This window comes from Aspergillus ambiguus, assembly GCF_047715705.1.
Source record: "Aspergillus ambiguus strain CBS 117.58 unplaced genomic scaffold BDV59scaffold_30, whole genome shotgun sequence".
Taxonomy (NCBI): domain Eukaryota; kingdom Fungi; phylum Ascomycota; class Eurotiomycetes; order Eurotiales; family Aspergillaceae; genus Aspergillus; species Aspergillus ambiguus.
Genome location: NW_027395543.1, coordinates 159,379 through 178,052, shown reverse-complemented (window position 1 = coordinate 178,052; position 18,674 = coordinate 159,379). Strand labels below are relative to the sequence as shown.

General features: G+C 48.6%; 6 protein-coding genes across 6 annotated transcripts; 3 read left to right on the top strand and 3 right to left on the bottom strand.

Annotated features, from left to right (window-relative positions):
- Window positions 1-517: 517 nt before the first annotated feature.
- Window positions 518-1,510, bottom strand: BDV59DRAFT_204169 (uncharacterized protein; the record flags this gene model as incomplete). Its single annotated transcript, XM_073694399.1, has 1 exon — window positions 518-1,510. The coding sequence occupies one exon, from the start codon at window positions 1,508-1,510 to the stop codon at window positions 518-520; it is 993 nt and encodes a 330-aa protein (XP_073545455.1).
- Window positions 1,511-1,993: 483 nt separating this feature from the next.
- On the top strand, window positions 1,994-3,903 carry BDV59DRAFT_204168 (glycoside hydrolase superfamily; the record flags this gene model as incomplete). Its single annotated transcript, XM_073694398.1, has 6 exons — window positions 1,994-2,181; window positions 2,249-2,415; window positions 2,472-2,594; window positions 2,655-3,097; window positions 3,164-3,251; window positions 3,308-3,903. The coding sequence occupies 6 exons, from the start codon at window positions 1,994-1,996 to the stop codon at window positions 3,901-3,903; spliced, it is 1,605 nt and encodes a 534-aa protein (XP_073545454.1).
- Window positions 3,904-5,639: 1,736 nt separating this feature from the next.
- Window positions 5,640-6,948, top strand: BDV59DRAFT_89788 (formate/nitrite transporter family protein). The gene is made up of 4 exons (XM_073697295.1): window positions 5,640-5,983; window positions 6,035-6,155; window positions 6,210-6,566; window positions 6,619-6,948. Exons 1-4 carry the CDS (start codon window positions 5,696-5,698, stop codon window positions 6,786-6,788), a joined length of 936 nt encoding a protein of 311 aa, XP_073545453.1. The 5' UTR covers window positions 5,640-5,695; the 3' UTR covers window positions 6,789-6,948.
- Window positions 6,947-9,287, top strand: BDV59DRAFT_89789 (putative MFS transporter). Its single transcript, XM_073697296.1, has 6 exons — window positions 6,947-7,297; window positions 7,365-7,626; window positions 7,673-7,698; window positions 7,755-8,040; window positions 8,097-8,511; window positions 8,569-9,287. Exons 2-6 carry the CDS (start codon window positions 7,446-7,448, stop codon window positions 9,194-9,196), a joined length of 1,536 nt encoding a protein of 511 aa, XP_073545452.1. The 5' UTR covers window positions 6,947-7,297; window positions 7,365-7,445; the 3' UTR covers window positions 9,197-9,287.
- On the bottom strand, window positions 9,274-10,731 carry BDV59DRAFT_183985 (uncharacterized protein). Its single transcript, XM_073690614.1, has 2 exons — window positions 10,459-10,731; window positions 9,274-10,393 (listed from the first exon to the last, which is right to left on the bottom strand). Exons 1-2 carry the CDS (start codon window positions 10,682-10,684, stop codon window positions 9,345-9,347), a joined length of 1,275 nt encoding a protein of 424 aa, XP_073545451.1. The 5' UTR covers window positions 10,685-10,731; the 3' UTR covers window positions 9,274-9,344.
- Window positions 10,732-10,960: 229 nt separating this feature from the next.
- Window positions 10,961-18,546, bottom strand: BDV59DRAFT_209620 (uncharacterized protein; the record flags this gene model as incomplete). The annotated part of the gene is made up of 32 exons (XM_073695427.1): window positions 10,961-11,628; window positions 11,683-11,854; window positions 11,911-12,500; window positions 12,551-12,838; window positions 12,989-14,825; window positions 14,862-14,888; window positions 14,919-15,076; window positions 15,110-15,199; window positions 15,236-15,314; window positions 15,351-15,487; window positions 15,518-15,622; window positions 15,665-15,728; window positions 15,762-15,835; window positions 15,896-15,981; window positions 16,030-16,075; window positions 16,106-16,195; window positions 16,241-16,277; window positions 16,311-16,360; window positions 16,400-16,482; window positions 16,513-16,532; window positions 16,605-16,836; window positions 16,867-16,889; window positions 16,923-16,928; window positions 16,968-17,032; window positions 17,063-17,151; window positions 17,236-17,258; window positions 17,289-17,335; window positions 17,378-17,386; window positions 17,417-17,435; window positions 17,484-17,774; window positions 17,880-18,148; window positions 18,207-18,546. The coding sequence occupies 32 exons, from the start codon at window positions 18,544-18,546 to the stop codon at window positions 10,961-10,963; spliced, it is 6,114 nt and encodes a 2,037-aa protein (XP_073545450.1).
- Between the last annotated feature and the right edge of the window lie 128 nt (window positions 18,547-18,674).

The following is an 18,674-nucleotide window of genomic DNA, read 5'->3' as shown; positions in this document are numbered from 1 at the left end:
CCACCCCAGGCATCAGATAATTTGTGTCTAGACTCATTCGTCTGGTGCTGTTCCAGGTTGCAATGGGTATGAGTATGTCTTTATCTTCTGTCTTGTGGAGATGGAAACTAACTTGGTAGCACGGGCTTGTCAGTCCCTAGAAATTTGAATTGACCTACCGGCATCTAAAGCCCACGCCAAACCATGTGGCAGAGGTCTCGCACTGCCCATCCCGGACCGAGTACTAACCCGTCATCCTATGGGAACTCAATGATGGCTGCAATGATGTTGATTGTCCTGCTAAGTTCGGGATGACGACTGCAGTGGCGTATCACGTGATATAGGTGCAGGAAGGCTCTCCAGGATTTGCCATACCGCCCACAGGATTAGCTTATTGTTTTACGAGGCCAGACTGCTTGTAAACTATCCTGAATCAATTTGTTGTGGATGATAATCTGGAATACAATTTGACCGAATAATGCGGAGTAATCTCTAGATACCAACAAATTCCTCAACACCTCTAGTCCACCGGAAACATTTATCGGCGATGACACTCAGGCAACAGCTTAGCAAAGAGGCTGTAGAAAGGACTCCTAGGCTCATTGTACAGAATCGGCTGTGGTTGAGAGTCTCGCGAGCCGTACATTCTCTTTATCCCCAGTACGTCCCACGTGCTAGGAACGTTGTTCTTCTCAATATATGGCGGCCCTGCTTTCCGGGTGTAGGAGAATAATCCAGTTCTCCCCTCATCTACAGCAAAGCTTGACGATTCGTAAAGCATCACCGATTTCCAATCGACCTGGTCAGCTCCTGCAAGATCCTCGCGTGGTGAGATGGTGTTCGCCCAAGGCAGCGGCAAGAAATTGATCGCTGTGAAGTGGCTATTTGCTGCACTCCACTGGTTCACACATATACCGTCCTGCCCCCATATCTGTTCGTAGGAAAGACCGGCTGTTTTCTCCGCAAACTGGGCCAGATTTGGGCAGTGGAACTCAAACGGACTGTAGTCGCCTCTCCATAGCGTAGGGTCCTGATGTTCATGGAATAGCCCCCACACGTGTCCTATCTCGTGGATGACACTGGGAAGATTGAAAGCAAAAAGATCAGGGCGGGTCATTCCGAGCATCATAATGGGTCCCGCTTCCCCGAGAGCTGTGCTCATACCGGTGGAGCTATACCAGCCAGCATTTGCGGACATGCCAATTTCCAGGGAGGTTTTACGGTGTCTCAGACACTCCTCACGGGAGATTTCCTCCATAACGAAGTGTGATGGCAAACCAGCAGCGTACCAAGCGCCCATTGCAAACTTGATGTACAGATCGAGGTACTCCCTTACTCGGTGGTTGGTATAGCAATAAGGGACTCTCGTGTTAGGCCAGACTTGTTGGAATTCACTTGGCGCCATACGGACATAGTTAAGACTGAATGGTGTAGCGTGCTGCTCCCAGAAGGGATGTCCGGCAATGACAACGGTGGCGAGGATAAATAGTATGTAGAGGATGAAAGCAACTAGGGGATTGTGATTTGCCATAGTGGCAGTAGCTTCTTTGTCAAATTTAGTGTTCATATACAGGTTGTGCATTGAAGACATACTTGTTGAGGAATTTCGGTGGCTGCTATGATACGGCAGAGCAGATATGTGCCAGTCGGTTGATCAATTGAAAGAGAGGAGATGGAAGCAGTGGAAAGCAACCATAGGGAAGGAGATCCTAGGGTTATTTATATGCTAAGGACCTGTTGTCCATTCACTGCGTGAAGTTCAGTTTGCGGGAAATTATCTATAGGATCTACAGGTGAATAGAACGTATGTATAGTTAAGAATGAGGTAATGAGGTATATGGAAACTTCTAAGGACAAACTCCGCTATCAAATAGTGATATTCACGTTCACTTATCCAAAGGTATATATATGGGTATGTTTTCCACCAATGCATGTAAAGCCACAAACTTACAATATCTTCTACCTCTCAAGAACAGATTCCTTCCTCCGCAGTACCTTCAACTAGTTTTCCAAAATGGGATGGCTCTCAAGTAGAGTGGTGCAGTCCCTTATCCTTCTTTACTTCTCCTGCGTCATCGTCACCGGCAACATGGCCCCTGACAGCAACTTCAACCTCTCTAGTATTCAAGGACTAGCTTTTTCAAATGATGATTACTCGTGCTCTAAGGATACGCCCTGCAAATTAGGTTGCTGCGGACCACTGTATGTCTCATCGTCTTCATTTGCCAACACTTCCCAGCATGCAATAAGCTCTGCTAACAATATTAAGTGATCCCACTGGACATGGAGTATGCGGCTTTGGACCCGAGTATTGTGGTAAAGGATGTACATCTGACTGTGGCCGTAAAAGCGAATGCGATCCTGGCTGGGGTAAGGACTGGTCAAGCGCCCCCACATGCCCTTTGAATGTCTGTTGCAGCAAGTTTGGTTTCTGTGGTAAGTAATAGAGTCAGTCCTGATTTAGCTATTGTTGCTAAATTTACGCCCTACAGGAACAAGCGCAGATTTCTGTGGCGACAAGAAAGTTGTCTCTCCTGAATGCAACGGCAAAAGTGCCACAGCAAAGGTGGTTGGTTACTGGGAAGCGTGGAACAACCAGCGCCCTTGCGGACATAGTAAGTCTTTTGATAAAACCTCATAGTGATCAGATATACGAGGGGCTAACAATATTTGAGTGGATGCCAAGGATATTCCCCTAGGATACTATACCCACATCAACTTCGCTTTCGCTTTGATCAATCCTACAACCTTCCGCATCGCGGATATGGACCCGACTACCGGACAGCGTTACAGAGAGCTTGCGGAAGTTAAAATTCGGCAGCCTTCGCTCCAGGTATTTCTTGCCATTGGGGGTTGGTCGATGAACGACCCAGGTCCGTATCGGACTGTCTTCTCGGATCTTGCTGCATCAACCACGGCGCAGGATAGCTTCTTTGAGTCACTGGTTAGTTTCCTGATGACCAATAATTTTGATGGTGTCGATCTCGACTGGGAGTATCCCGTTGCCGACGACCGAGGTGGTAGGCCAGAAGACTATACAAACTTCGTCACTCTATTAAGGCGGCTCCGCGAGCATCTTAATCAGACTGGTCGGTACTTTGGTATCTCAATTACTCTGGTACGCTCATGCATCGCGTCTTGCCCCCTATATATTGTCATTTTGAACTAGCTGACCTTGAAATAGCCCGCTTCATATTGGTACCTGAGAGGATTCGACCTCGTCCACATTGAGCCGTTCGTCGATTGGTTCAACGTGATGACTTATGACATACGTACGTAACTCCCATTCGTTGGATGGACAATAGCACTAACTTGGTCGCTAATATAGACGGAACTTGGGATAAGCATGTGCATGATTTTGAGTATAGGGCCTACGCGCACACCAATTTGACAGAGATAAACGCAGGCCTGGAGCTTCTCTGGCGCAACAACGTCAATCCTGAACGTGTGGTCATGGGTGTCGGTTTCTATGGGCGGAGTTTCACAATGGAGAGCCCCAGTTGTATGGCACCTGGGTGTCGCTTCAGGGATGGAGGACGGAAGGGTGAATGCACCGGACAAGAGGGTGTCCTTTCCGCTAGTGAGATTCACAAGATTCTCAACTCGACCAAAGATGTCTCCATTCAGTTTGACAAACAAGCAGCGGTGAAGATCGCTACGTGGGACATGGACCAGTGGGTCAGCTGGGACGACAAAGAGACCTTGAAGCTCAAAATCGACTATGCGAACCGAAGATGCCTCGGCGGGACCATGGTGTGGGCCATTGATCTTGACGACGGGGTATTGATAGATGCTCTGGGAGAGGCCTTGGGGAAGCAGAAAAGAGTTGTTGGATCTCTTCCATTGCCCCTCTTTCCGGATCTTATCATTCCACCAGAAGCCATACCACCAAATGATGACCCAAGACCGCCCAGAACTGCATAGTTTATAGGGAGGGCTGGCAGAGTTGATTCTCTGCTATTCGGAGGCGCACGGCATAATCAGCCATGAAGGGACTCAATTTGAACTGTTATTCCTGGCGATCCGAAGAGTAGGCCCATGCCCACGTTAACGGCATTGAGAAGGACTATCGTTTCTGTCCCGAACAATAGAAGGATGCGGGTGCGTATAGACCGCCTTAAGATCATGCCTAATTTTACTCCTACTCTGTAGTAGCAAGAAATCGGTGATAAATTGATTCTTATCCCTGGAAGTTATTATTCAGGTTTAATATGGTGGAATATGACGAAACATTATTTGGAAGCTTTTTTGCTTTATTGCTTGTATAATTTATGCTGTAGTGTTAGCAATTCCTACAGAAAATTAATCATACATATGACAATAGCGCTGCACAGCGTGTATGTATGGACACCCATTGACCTGAACTGTGCAAAGCAAGGATTCCGATATTGTATGCATGATAAATAAGACGGTCCTATCATCACACCAATGGATGGACAATTCTAATTGTCAACGGAAAGTGACAGGGGTCCTATCAAGAACCGCACTATTTAGTCACGATGGTGGGCTAAAAGCGGCTGAGCTCGGTAGATGGCGCCAAATGTGCATATATGGTAAGCCGGATATAGGATGTACTCTCATTATCAGAGGTGAGAAAGTGCAGGAGCTACTTAACTTTCTACGCCGTACAGCTGGAGGGTGAACATTACAATTTGTACTAAGATAGTCCAGCCTGGTCCACATTTACGATTATCGGTCGTAAGAGGGTAGTAGGGAAGCATTTGGACTAGTCAAAGACGGCATATGCTCAGCTTTGCAGATCCACTTCAGCCTTCGAACTATTGTTCACGGCCTGAGTAGGATCCCAGTGGTGGCCGGTGGGGGATCTAGTCCCACCGCCGCTGCTTATAATGAAGTGCATGCACCGACTTATTGGTTGGTCAGGATGTCACAGGGAACGGAAGAAGTAAGCGAGATAGATTGCTTCAACTGCGGTGGTGAATGGGAATAGTTGATATTTCAAGGGTAACAGGAGAGGATGTCAGTATCACCAAGAGAGACATGGATCGATAAATGGGACCTGGTTGCATAAACTCATCCATAACATCTAGATCATGGGGCAGGGCCACATATCGGGGACCGGGGATCGGGGATCAGGGACCAGATGGACATCTCATGCGCCTTCATGCACTGTTCGGGCTATCTGGAACGGAAGACTAAAAGCTTTTCACTGACAAGCTCTCTGTATGTGAACAGATCTGGCAAAAGTGGCACACACCCCATTGAGCATGATAGAGACGATCACCGGCATGATGGTTCATCATGGTGAGGATCCGATCGACGGGGCTGACAGGGACGTCTGTCTTAGGGTTTGGGGCCATCAAGCACCCGCTATCGTCCTTATCCCGGCGCGACCATTGGGTATGTAGGGTGTGGTTCCGCGGAAATGAAGCAGGCCCAGCAGACCTTATCACGAAGGCTGATAAGATGCAGCCACCTGGTTCGTCTGGCGGTCCCAATTACCTCTGCCATCCCCGTTTATCTTTATTTATCTCTATTGGAATTCATGCATTGTCCCAATCGCTCGGGTGCCGATCCAAGATAAGCAATCCCGGCCCACTGATTGGTTCCCGCGCACCCCAAGCCCTAAGTCGCCCCGGATCATACATCGAGGATATTGAGGATATAACCTGCATGATGCCTCTAGCATTCCGGGGTGTCCATCTCCTGTCAAGAACCGCTACCCCGGTTTCTCTTATCCATACCCACAGTTGTCATGTCCACCATCTCCTTTGACGCCCTAACCCCGTCCGAGGTCATCGCCTCCGTCGCTCGGTCGGGGGTGACCCGCGGGAATATGCGCCTCGATAAGGTCTTTCTTAGCTCGGTCTCTGCAGGATGCCTGCTTGCATTCGCTTGTGGAACCGTCCTCAGTACTGGTACGACGCCGTGGTTCCAGGAGAACGCCCCCGGCCTGATTCGAACAATCAGCGCCCTCGTTTTCCCCTACGGCTTGTGCATGATTATTCTGACAGGAGCGGATCTCTGCACGGGATCCTTCATGGTAAGAGGTGCACAGTGTATGACAGATGCCTAGATCACTAACAATCACCAGTTCACTACCGTCGCCGCCCTGCAGCGCCAATTGTCGTGGAAGAAGATGCTCCTCCATTGGTTCATCACCTTCTGGGGTAATCTGGCTGGATCCTTGTTCGTCGTCGCGATAATTTTTGGCTGTGAGTAGCCCTTGATAGACATGCCCTAAGCTATAGCTAACCATAATGGGATAGATGGTAATGTATTCTCGAGTGAACCGTACAAGTCCGCCGTCATCACATTCGCCACAAAGAAACAAGTCACTCCCGACTTCCACATGGTCTTCCTTCGCGGTATTGGGTGCAACTGGCTCGTCTGTTTAGGATGTTACCTTGGTATCCAAGGCCGGGAGCTGTCGTCCAAGATCATTGGTATCTGGCTGCCCATCTTTGCCTTCGTTTCTCTCGGCTTCGACCACGTTGTTGCCAACATGACGTTTATCCCCATGTCTATCTGGCTCGGAGCTCCCGGTATCAGTGTGGGCTTGTACATCTGGAAAGGCATTATCCCGACCTTATTGGGTAACATCGTGGGTGGTGGTCTGTTTGTCGGTAAGACCTCCCGGAACTCGATCACTACTTGCATGTCACTGACCTCTTCCAGGAACCTACTATTGGTACATGTACCTCCTCAAAGACGAGGTCATGACCCTGACCGGTCTTCGGAAGGGACAGGATCGGTCTGAGGTGAACAGCATCTCTCCCCAGCCAAAAGACGATGTCGAGGCCTCCGCTGGCGTCGTCAACAGCAGCGGATCGTTCAAGAGTAGCTGAACGGTTCTATTAGCGTTGTTTCGAAGATGGAAAGGATACCCCAGTCTGAGGACTATTGTAATGTTAATTCCATACATCTAATAATTCATAGTTTCTAGTTAATATGAGCACAAACTTTGTAAATGTACTACAAAGCTTTGTACGCGGTACTCAAGAAAGTCTTCGCAGTACTTTAAGGAGTTTGGCAGAAGATCACTCCCGTGGCGGAGTGCTATCGTCCGTCCGGCCCACATCGTGCAGACGCGGGCAAATTCAATCATAATCATTTCACGACTACAGAACCGTACTGCGTACATCATATGCCGACAGAGAACATTTCGGTCTACTAAAAATAAGGGAACCTGACAGCAGACTCAATTTCGATAACACTCCGGAGAAGAGACACGAGTTGGTATAGTGGACAAGACTGGGTGCTAAATTTTTCCCGTTCGGGAATTTTAGGGAACAAGAACGCCCCACGCAGTCAGGTACCTTTACCCACACGCTCACCGGCATCATCTGGAGTAAAAGTTGTGCTTAACCCGAAATGACTTAGAATTGGTGGACCTCTTTTTTTCTGATGTTATTTGACATTAGCCATCCCTAGATTTTTCCTGCCGACATACACGTTGGAGACTTCGCCAGGGACCGGGTAGAATATTCATTCACAAGGCAAGCATGATTCAAGTCCCTAGCGCCACGGCCGACCCAGAGCGGCAGCCGTCCGTCGATGGCCCTGCATTCGAGAGAGATGCGGCCTTGGCAGTAGTGGGAGAGGAAGCTATCGAAGTTGACCCCGCCGTGGAGAAGCGGGTGCTATGGAAGATTGATATGTTCTTCATGCCAGCCATGCTGATAGGTATGACCACTTGTGAATCATTTCTAGATCAGGCTAATGTTCCTAGGCTATGGCTTCGTCTACTGGGACAAAGTTAGTTATATAATTCCGAAAACCAACATGAACACCCATTGACAATGGATGCATAGGCCATACTGGGAAGCGCCTCACTCTTTGGCATGACAACCGATCTTCAGCTGCAGGTGCTTGATTACACCACTACCCCTCCATCAAAGGATACCAGCAGACTCAGCTGGGCGACCTCATTGTTCTATTTCGGCATGCTTGCTGGCCTGTATCCGATGACATTTATCCTACAACGATTCAAGACCCAGCATATATTGGCTCCCATTGTAATGCTGTGGGCCATTACCTGTGCATCGACAGCAGGCGTAAAGACCTGGCAGGGGCTGTTTGTGCAGCGGTTTTTCCTTGGTAAGTATACTGTCTTGTCATATCAAGGACACCCTGGCTAAGATATATATCGATAGGGTTCGTGGAGAGTGTTGTTCCCACAGGTTTCATGACCATTGTCAGTGGATACTATACGCAGAGTGAGCAGGCTACGCGCCAGGCATGGTGGTTTTCCGGCACTGGATGGTTCACTATCATTGGAGGAGCCCTGAACTATGCATTTGGACAGATTGGATCCGGTGCTCTGCGTCGATGGCAGTATATCTACATATTCGCAGGTGCATTGACCTTCTTGTTTGGCCTGTGGTGCGCCTCCATGCCAGACTCGCCTGTCTCTGCATGGTTTCTGACCCACGAAGAAAGGGTCGTCGCTGTTGAACGTCTCCGCAAAGGTCAGACTGGAGTCCGATGTCAGAAGATCAAATGGGACCAGATTAAAGAATCCTTCCTCGACATCAAACTATACCTTGTTGCGATCATGATGGCGGCAGCGTGAGTCATGCTTCAATATGTCTTCATCCAACGTATTCACGCTTACAACCCCCCCAGGTACACCATTAACGGTGCGATCTCCGGCTTCGGTCCCTTGATTGTGTCGACGTTCGGATTCGATACCCTCGATTCTATTGTGTTCCAGTTCCCCGTCGGCGGCATTTGTCTCATTTTTATCCCACTCTGTGGATACATTGCCTCTCGGATACCCAACACTCGTATTCCGATGCTCATCGCTTGCTGTCTCCCCGTTATCGCAGGCTGTATCATAATCTGGAAGTCCGAATGGGGCTATAAACCCGCAGCACCAGTTGTTGGCTACGCCCTGACAGGATTTTTCGGTCCTGTTGTGAGTCTCGTCATAACCCTTGGGGCGAGCAACGTAGCTGGTGCTACGAAGAAAACCATCATGGCTGCTAGTGTTTTTGTGGCATATACAGTCGGAAACATCATCGGGCCCCAGCTAGTCAATAGCAAGACTGTGGACCAACATTACCCGGAACTGTGGAAGGGAATGGTAATTTGCTACTGCATTACAATTGCAGCGGCTATGGCGTTGTATATTCTTCTCTGGAGGGAGAACCGGCGGCGTGCCCAGCTGGAATTGGACGAGAGCCAAAGGGACAAGCTTGCCTTCCTTGACCTAACAGATAAACAGAATCCCTTTTTCCGGTATGTTTTGTGATGGGCGGGAAGCTGTATGCATTCGGGCTTTGGCAAGGGGTGTTTTACATAAAACATCATTCGACGCCTTTTTTTGCGCCGATGTTATTGTATTTAATAAGTAACTATAATGTCTATAACGCGGCATTAGGTCATGCGACATCATCACATCAACAATCCGCATTCTCCCAGAGATGATTCTGAAACCCTCTCCCATCGTCGCCCGTTACTACTACCCACATCACCTTCTGGGCGATCTTGGTCTCTCTCTTCTCAACTCGCTCGATGCGCTGTTCGCTTTGTCGGAGCTTTTTGGTGACTCTCTTCTCCCTCTCTTTCAAGAGTTTATCTCTCTTCTTGTCTAGTTTCTTCGTCTCCTTCTCCAAGTCCTCCTGTACGATCAACTTACCCTGCATGGACTCACCCAAGGGACCTTGCAGCCGCTCTCTAGCCCGATCCTGGGCACTAGCCTTCAGAGCTTCCACTTCGTCGAGCTGCAGTCCCAGTTCGCGCTCGGCAACCTCCGCTTCGGCAATCAAGTTGGCAGCCTTGTCCCGCTTACTTGTAAGAAGGGAGTTCTGCCTCTCAGAGAACCACCGTTCCTGCTTCTCAGAAGCCTTCTTCAGCCAGTTATCCGACAGCGGGAGAGAATCCGCAAAAGTCAGAGGAAGGACGTAATCCTGGATTGCCTCTAACCGTCTCATCTGTGGGTCGCGCTTGGCCCCATCAGTACCGGTTACTGACTTATATTTCCCAACGGTATCGATATCCCCCGGGTTATCAAACGTATCGTCAGCCCGATCGGCCTTCCCGGACGATCCCTCATGCGGTAATTCAAGCACGGAACCAGGAATACCAGCTTCCTCCATCATAAACTTGGTCTTCAAAATCTGCGCGCGGAGGCGCTTTGGTGCAAACAGCTGTTCATTAGCTAACTTCATATACGCCTGGGTGCGCATCTGCGACAGCTTGATGGAGCCATACTCGGCGGCAACCTGGACGCCCAGCGCGGCGAATTGGATTTCCAGCAGCGGAAGTAACCCCAGCAGACTGGTTGTCGCGCTGGTAGCCTGCAGATAGGGATGGGCTAGCCACACCTGGTTCAGGCCATCAACAAACGCCAAGAAATCTGAGGCGGAGATCCCATGTTGGCTGAGGTCGGGCGGGTAGGCTCGTGCAAATGGACGGTAGATGGTACCGTGGAAGGTATGAGAGGTCTCTATCGCGGAGTATTTAGTTTATCCTGGGTGTTGATAGGAGAAAAAGACCAGCAAAGGAACTTACGGGGAACGACGCAGGGCTTAGGAAGGACGTTTGATTGGCGCGGGCCTGCGTCGGAGATTTGGCTGTGGATTAGGACCGGCGCGGACGAAGGAGAGTAGTATGGCGGTGGAGGTTCCTTGGCTTCTTTGTCCAGATCTGGAGAGTCATATTTTACTTCCTCGGAGTTGCTTAGGTATTCATTGGATTTCGTAGACGGTCGAGGGGGCAGAGGCGGTCTATTATCCATATCAGGAGTTGATGAGGAATTTTGGAAGAATACAAATTTGTCCTGGATTGTTGATACTGCATACGGCGGTGAGCCAGTGGCTGGTGCTGACTCAGTCGGATTAGTGTGCTGATTGGACAGACGATCTATACAGTCAATGTGTAGCGATATGTCTATGGCTTGTACAAATAGACACTATTGGCATCCGATAGAGTGCATAAATGCTTCTGTGAGCGACAAAGTATAGTTAAATGTTTACCGTGTCTAGTTATATCATGTAATATTCGCCTGCGGTGTCTAATCCTCCAATTTCTTACTCTCCAGTATCCTCGACCGTTCCACAATAGTCTGTGCCAGAGACATGATAGCCGAATTGTTAACGATATCCAGAATGGATATATCAGCCTGTGCCTCTTTCAAACTCCATGCCCGGATATCTACTGCCGTCAGACTGTCCACGCCATATCCACTCACCGGCTTTGATGCATCGACGTCCTCAATATTGACCATCATCTGTTTTGCAAGCCTGGCTCGAAGGGCTTCAGATACTGCTTCTGTGGCAGATGCCCGGCTAACTGCTTTGTTTAATTGCTCCGGTAGACCAGGTCCGGAGTTATTGCCTCCCTCGCCAGTAGCGCCAATCTGTTTCAGGTGTGACATCTTAGGATCGGAGAAATAGTATGGCAGATCAATCCCTTCGGCTGCCAGATAGCCGCCTGATGCTAGCCCAATGATCACCTGAGCATGATCTGAGTGATGAAACTCAGTATCGGTAATACCAGCCTGAATGATTCCAGCCAGCTCAGCCCCGGTAAGTCCAATGAAGCCAAGAGATCTCATGACATCTTTCATATCGGGCTTTTGAGCCATGTAGCCCACGTCGAAAACAGCCCCAACGTCTAATGACATAGCCGTCATTCCCTGGGACCGACGATAATGTGCCAGAGCATCCAGGAACGTATTACCTGATTTATGCTTATTAACGCGAAGAAGAAATTCCTATATAAAGGGTGGCTTACCGGCGGCATAATTTGCTTGACCACGCAACCCGATAACTCCGGAGACAGACGAAAGCATTATAAAGAAGTCCACGTCTCTTGGTGCAGCAACGTGGATATTCCAAGTTCCTAAGGCTTTTGTGTTTGTACTCAACTCCCATTGTTTCGGTGTCATTTGCCTAAACGTGGAATCCTGTGAGAGGCAAATTAGGAGGTTCACCAGATAGCAGTACTGGACAGCCCACTTACCGCAAGGGACATAGCAGCTTGAACGATTCCTCTAACTGGTAGTTGGCCTTCCGCCGTTATCTCGTTCATGACTTTCTCCACCTGCTCTAGATGTCCGATATCGCATTTATATGCTTTGACCTTCGCCCCCTTGCTCTCAATATCTGCGAGCACACTCTTCGCATGAGGTTGATTCGCACCACTTCTTGATAAGAAAACTAGGTTTCTGGCGCCATTCTCAGCCATCCATTTGGCAATATGATGCCCAAGCCCACCAAAACCACCAATAATGATATAGGTTGCGTTGGCGTGAAATTCTGCGGGTTTTGGGGCGGGTGGAATGGCCATCACCGTTTCAAAATCATCAGCTTTAAAAACGATTTTACCAATATGTTCTCCGCTGCGGAGGAGGCGCATCCCATCGGCAATCTCTGAGAAGCCCTTAACCATCAATGGAGTTGCTGGCTGGCAATTCTTTCCATGATAGAACTTGATTGCGTTTTCGAAGAGCTTTGATGCCCGATCACTGCATGTATTAAACAACCCGACTATATCAACCAAATGAAAGGACAGATTTTTGGTAGAGAGGGCGTCGATGTCTGAATGCTCAGCTGCGGCAAGTTAGCCAACATCAAATGCATTAGTATCATAATTTACTTACCGGCCCACCTCTTCCCTATCTCTATAAAGCGCCCAAATGGGGCCAAACACGCCAATGAATTTTGAACTGACTCTCCCGACAAACAGTTGAGCACAACGTCGATGCCTGTAGACTTTGTAACTCGCATGATTCCTTGTGAGAAATTGACCTGACGACTATGGAATATGCGATCCTGTTGAATTCCGTACGTCTCCATGAGGTGAGATCTTTTTTCCCGAGATTCAACAGTCACGCATACTTCTGCGCCAAGGTTTTGTGCGATCATAATCGCGGCCTGGCCAACACCTCCTGCGGCAGAATGGATAAGGACTTTTTCTCCTTCGCCAAGCCGTGCACATTCTACCAATGCCTGATATGCAGTGCAATAATTTATTGGAAGCGAAGCCGCTGTCTGAAACGACATTCCGATTGACATGTGCTGTACCATGCATGACGGACTTTGCACAATGTTAGCAAATGCTCCCGAACACCACGTCATGACTCGATCTCCCATCTTGAAGTTGGTCACATTCGAGCCAATTTTGCGAACCACCCCGCTGCATTCATGTCCAAATACAGGGTCTCGAACTTGGTCTAGTGCAGAGTGAAGGTCAATGGAACTCAGTCCAGACGCCTTGACTTCTATCTCGATGTCGTCTTTTCGCAGTGGCTCATGCATGGATGGGTTTTCGTCGAAATATATTGAATCAAATAAACCAGGGATTCCAAGGCGTAGGGCAAGGTTCCTGTCATGCTGCTTCAACGGGCTAGGCTGTGGTGTAGGTCCGTCTCGAAGAATAGATGAATAATGGTTCAGTCGTCGTTCTAGTTGGATGCGTGGGATCAGGAGATAGTCATCTCGTACGGCGAATTCATGATCGATATCTCCTGCTGCATGTCGTCGAAGGATATGGATGACAAAGCTAACATTTCTGTCATTATCACTCTGAGTAGGATCCAGGTCAAGTGTTGTCAATAAAATTTCTGGATGCTCCTGCCTTATGGTGCGGACGAGCCCAGTGACAAGGGCAGCTTTCGGATTACTGCACTCAATAGTGGCCCCGGAGGTAACCCAGGTCGTACTCTGTGACTCAAGCAAGAGCCGTTTCAGTAATAAGAAATTCTTAGCTGTGATGTCGAATAAGATAGGACGCTCCAAATCCGATATAATTATGCAGTTTTTGCCTGCGATATCAATATTTTCCGTGCCGCAAAGCGTTGTATGCACTGCCTCAACCTCATGCGCTTCCAGTCGTTTCTTTAAACTATGGAACATTGAACTGGGCTTTGATGGGCCAACAACAACAATCTCGTCTGGGACACAAGCGGTACCATTGTCCAGACTTGATATCAGGAATGGAACGGATGACAGCGATCCGGCTTCAGCACCCGCGTCTTCGGTTCCCGAGTAATCAAGCCCCGTAAACTTATGTCTGCGGAGCTGACTGTTCAAGACTCCATGAAACTCAGGAGGGAAACTTGAAGGAAGAATAATGAGACTTCCTTGATCCTTCAGAAACGGCCTTAGTCGAGCAAGAAGCTCATCTGTCTCGCTGGTGCCAATTTCTGTCTTAACAACTACACAGTCATAACCATGAGGTTCCAGACCTTGGTCTTCCCAACGCCGATCCGGCGTCAATTGAACAGCCCTAAAATATGGTCCCCACGAGCTGAAGAGCTTTTGTAGCCTCTCCACATCCTCTAGCTTCTGCGAGGTTGCTGTGTATTGCTGTAGCCAAGGAGTTGATTCACCGTCACGGCCTTTGAGAGACGCGAGGAGCTTTCCTGTAATCTCATCGTTGTCCACACCTACCTCTAGAATCTTTAGGTCTGGGTGTTTATGACCAAGTAATCGAATAAATGAATCCACTGAACGTATGCGGGTATCCTGGAGTCTTCTGTAATTGTGGAATTTTTCGATGTTTCCATCTTTGAATTGCGACACATCCAAATCCCAATGCATCTTGCTTGCGATTTCTCTCATTTCTCCCCCAAGGCCATCTTTGGTAGAACTCCCACCACTTAAATGTGTTACTCTGAGTTTGTCGAATATGATCAAAGGCTTATCCCATTCTCTCGTTGAAGCTCTGATTGACAACTCTCCACCTTTCAGGCCATATGACTTTGCTGAAGAGTGTACACTGAATACTGTACCTGGATCTGAGGAGACCTTTCCAGAAATCACCATTCGCCCGACAGATATGGGGACTGATGCGCCTTTCTCGGCATTTCCACCGTTCAATATTGCAAGGGACGAATGGATTATAGGATCAAGGGTGCATGGATGGATTAAGTGCTCATGGGTGAAGCCATGTGGCATGTGACTTCTCACATTGGGAGTCCTAACAAAGCATACCATCTCTTCCTCTGTCGTGTGGATGTCCTGTACGTTCTGGAGAGTCTCTCCAAATTCGAGTCCAAACTTCCATTGGCCATTATAGAATTCATCGGATTGTATATGCCGCTGGCAAGTCTTCCGCGCGCGCATGTATTCAGAATGATATAGCGCATTGGTTCGGACTGTTTCATCTGTGAATGTATCTGTCTCTGTTTCAGGTTCATACTCTGTGCGCACAAGACCTGTGCAATTTTGTACCCAGGGATCATGAGAAATCCTTGAGTAAATGGAAAATTCCATCCATCCAGAAGGCTCGGAGGCCTGACTCCTCGCTTTCCAGGGATGCATATGTAGCAGTGTCTCAACACCTTCTTCCCCTTTGGGAATGATGATAGCTGTTTTAATAGAGACATCTCGCAACTCGAACCCCTCAATCCGTCTCCCAGTCTTACTGATTTCTCTTGTTGCTTCAAGTGCCATGACAAGCATCCCCGCAGCCGGATATATGATCTTCCCTTGCACGCGATGATCCTCCATCCATGGGTTCTCCGACAGGCGCAGGAATTGGCGCCAGCGCGGCTGGTAGGGATTATCCTCATTATCTCTGAGTCCAAGAAGGTCTTTTCGGGGAAATTTTTTGAAGCGATAACCGGAAGCAATTGCAGACTCGTGCCAGTAACGGTTAGAATGATTCCATGGGTATGGTGGTAAATCAACCAAAAGCTTTGGGACTCCGCTGGTGGGAGGGAAATTTGCTGCCGAAATATCCGTGTCGTAGCCATGCTGAAAAAGGACACCTATTGCTTCCAAGAGGCACTGTGCAGCATCCTTCTTGCGGTCCAATATGGAAATGCTGGTGCACTTTGCATCTGCTTCCTTTAGATTTTGTTTAACTGGGCCTTGAAGAGCACCATGAGGACCAATCTCCAGCAACAGATTCACAGAGGAGTACCCCTTGTTATTTTTCACTCTGTGGTTATCAGTATGTTTGATAAGTCCACTCATGGCCTGCGCAAATTTAACCTGACTTAGTAGATTAGTGACCCAATATTCTCCACCAAGTTCAGAGTTATGAATCAATTCTCCTGTCACACAGGAATACATTTTGGGGGAACTGGGAGTTTCAGGGAGCCCATGGACGTCTTGCAGAAGATCATGGTACATATCTGCAACCACCTTCATGTGTCCGGAATGATAGGCCCTATTTACTCCTAGTCGTTTGGCCAGATGCCCGTCACCCTTAATGAGTTTCTCAGCTTCGATGATAGCCAAAACGTCACCAGATAATGTGACACTCGTGGGGCTATTCACACAACCAACAACCAGCTCTCCCATGTGCACATTTTTAATATATTCCTTCGCAGTCTCTTCACCGATTCCGGCAGCGAGCATGTCGCCATCGATTCCGAGCTCTGGCTTGACATCTGGAAGAACAGAGCATACCCGGCCGCGATAATAAGCGACCTTCCACGCCGATTCGCTCGTCAAGGCGCCTTTGGCATACGCTGCAGCTGTTTCTCCTCCCGAATGACCGATAACAAATTCCGGTGGCCAGACACCAAGGCTTCGCAACAAATCGACTAAAGCCACTTGCAATGCGATACAAAGCGGTTGACTGAATTCAGCGGGGTTTACCCGTGATGACTCCTCGTCACGCAAAAGTTCCTCAATAAGTGACCAAGGACAACCAAGAGAATTCAGGAATTTATCCGCTCGTCGTAGGCTCTCAGCATAAACATCGTATTCCATCAGACGTCGGCCCATAGCGTAGTGCTGCGCACCCTGGCCGGTGAAAACAAAAGCGAATTTCGGCTTTTGGAGCGTTCGGACCGGGGGTGCTAGGTCTGCCGCTCCAGAAATCATGTCTTCTGGCCTTGAGAGCACCGCGAATGATCTCCACGGGAAGTGGGTGCGTCGTCTCGCAGCCGTATATGCTAAATCCTTGAGAATATTGTAGTTGCCTGATTGACTGCGAGCATTGATTTTTCCACTCAGGTACCCCTTCCATAACTCTGACATCCGCTCCAGGCCGCCTTTCTCATGAGCGGACCATACAACTAGCTTCGGGAACAACTCCAACCCGGTGGAATTTTCATCTACCCCCGATCCGAGGAAGCCTGAGTCATCGGAGGAGGTTTGGGATCTGGTAGGGCTGTGGATGGACCCTGTGGTCACCTTCCGGCTCGCTCTGCCACTCCTTTGCAGATAAGAGTCTGCGTCTTCTAGAATGACATGCGCATTGGCGCCAGCAAACCCAAAAGAGTTCACGCTTGCCCTCCGTGGACTGGGATATGGCCATTCCATTACTTCTGTCGGAACAGCTAGGTTCCATTCCTTCAGGCGAATGCGAGGATTTATGCTTTCGTACCAAATCTGCGGGGGTATAATTCCCTTCTCCAGAATGTAGATTGTCTTTATGACTGCTGCCAATCCACTCCCGCCTTCCAGGTGACCAATATTTGCCTTCACTGACCCCACCCAGAGTGGTTGACCTAGCGGCCTGGCTTTACCGATCGTTTCTCCTAGTGCTCGTGTCTCTGTCGAGTCACCCGCGACAGTCCCCGTGCCCTTACAATTTGTTAACGGAAGTCCAACGAATCTATGCTGGTGACTCACGTGGGCTTCAAAATAACCTGTTTCTTCCATTCTCAATCCAGCTTCCTCATAGACCTTTCGAATCAAGGTCTCTTGCATGTTCCTTGAGGGAAGCGTCAGTCCCGGGGTATTTCCATCTTGGTTGCTCCCAGAGTTGCAGATAACGGCTCGGATCACGTCATCATCTGCAATAGCTTTGTCGAGAGATTTTATCACGATGAAGCAGGTTCCTTCGCCGCGGCCGTAGCCGTTAGCCTTGGTATCAAAGGTTTGGGATTTGCTGTCTGGTGATATCATTTGTAGATTTGATAGCTGCATATTCATTTCCGTCGACGATATGATATTCACCCCGCCGACAAGTGCCTATTTTGGTTAGTTTTATCTTCCTGCATTGGCATTCCATTAAATTATACATACCATCTCCGATTCCCCAGCTCGAATACTCTGGCACGCAAGATGGAGAGCCACCAGGGATGACGAACAAGCCGTATCAACAGTCATGCTTGGGCCAGCCAGATTGAAGAACCATGAAACACGGTTAGAGAGACAAGACGCTTCTGTCCCTGTTGCATTGTAAAAGGGAAGGGTTGTTTCATCCTTGTTCAAAATATTCCGATAATCATGATTGAAACAACCTACATAACATGACGTTGGGGAACCTGAAACTTTGCTGAGAGGAACACCCGCTGGGAAATAAAGACCATTAGTCCTTAACACCTATATATTTTGTTCCAGGAAGCTCACCGTTTTCCAACGCCTCATATGCAACTTCCAGACACATTCGTTGCTGGGGGTCCATTGCCCTCGCCTCAGAAGGTGGGATGGTAAAGAAGGGGGCATCAAAAGCATCAATCGCCAGATTCATGAAATGTCCACCTTTGAAATTCTGAGATCCTGGGCGACTTGGCTGAGGATGATAAAAAGCATCCACATTGAACCTATTCCTCGGTGTCTCTGACAGAGTACTTTTTGAATCCCTAAGGATTTCCCATAGACGGTCAGGATTGGAGGCATCTCCAGGAAATCGGCCACCACAACCAACAATGGCGATTGGAGTAACCTTTTCCTGGTTGATGCCTGACATTATGAATTCTCACAGCTTTCTTATATATTCTTGATCGAGTAACTCCTGCTTTAGTGTCGCTGATGGCTACTTGATATGTCTGGTCCCAAAAAGCCAAACGATGATTATCTCTTATATACTTTTCTCAT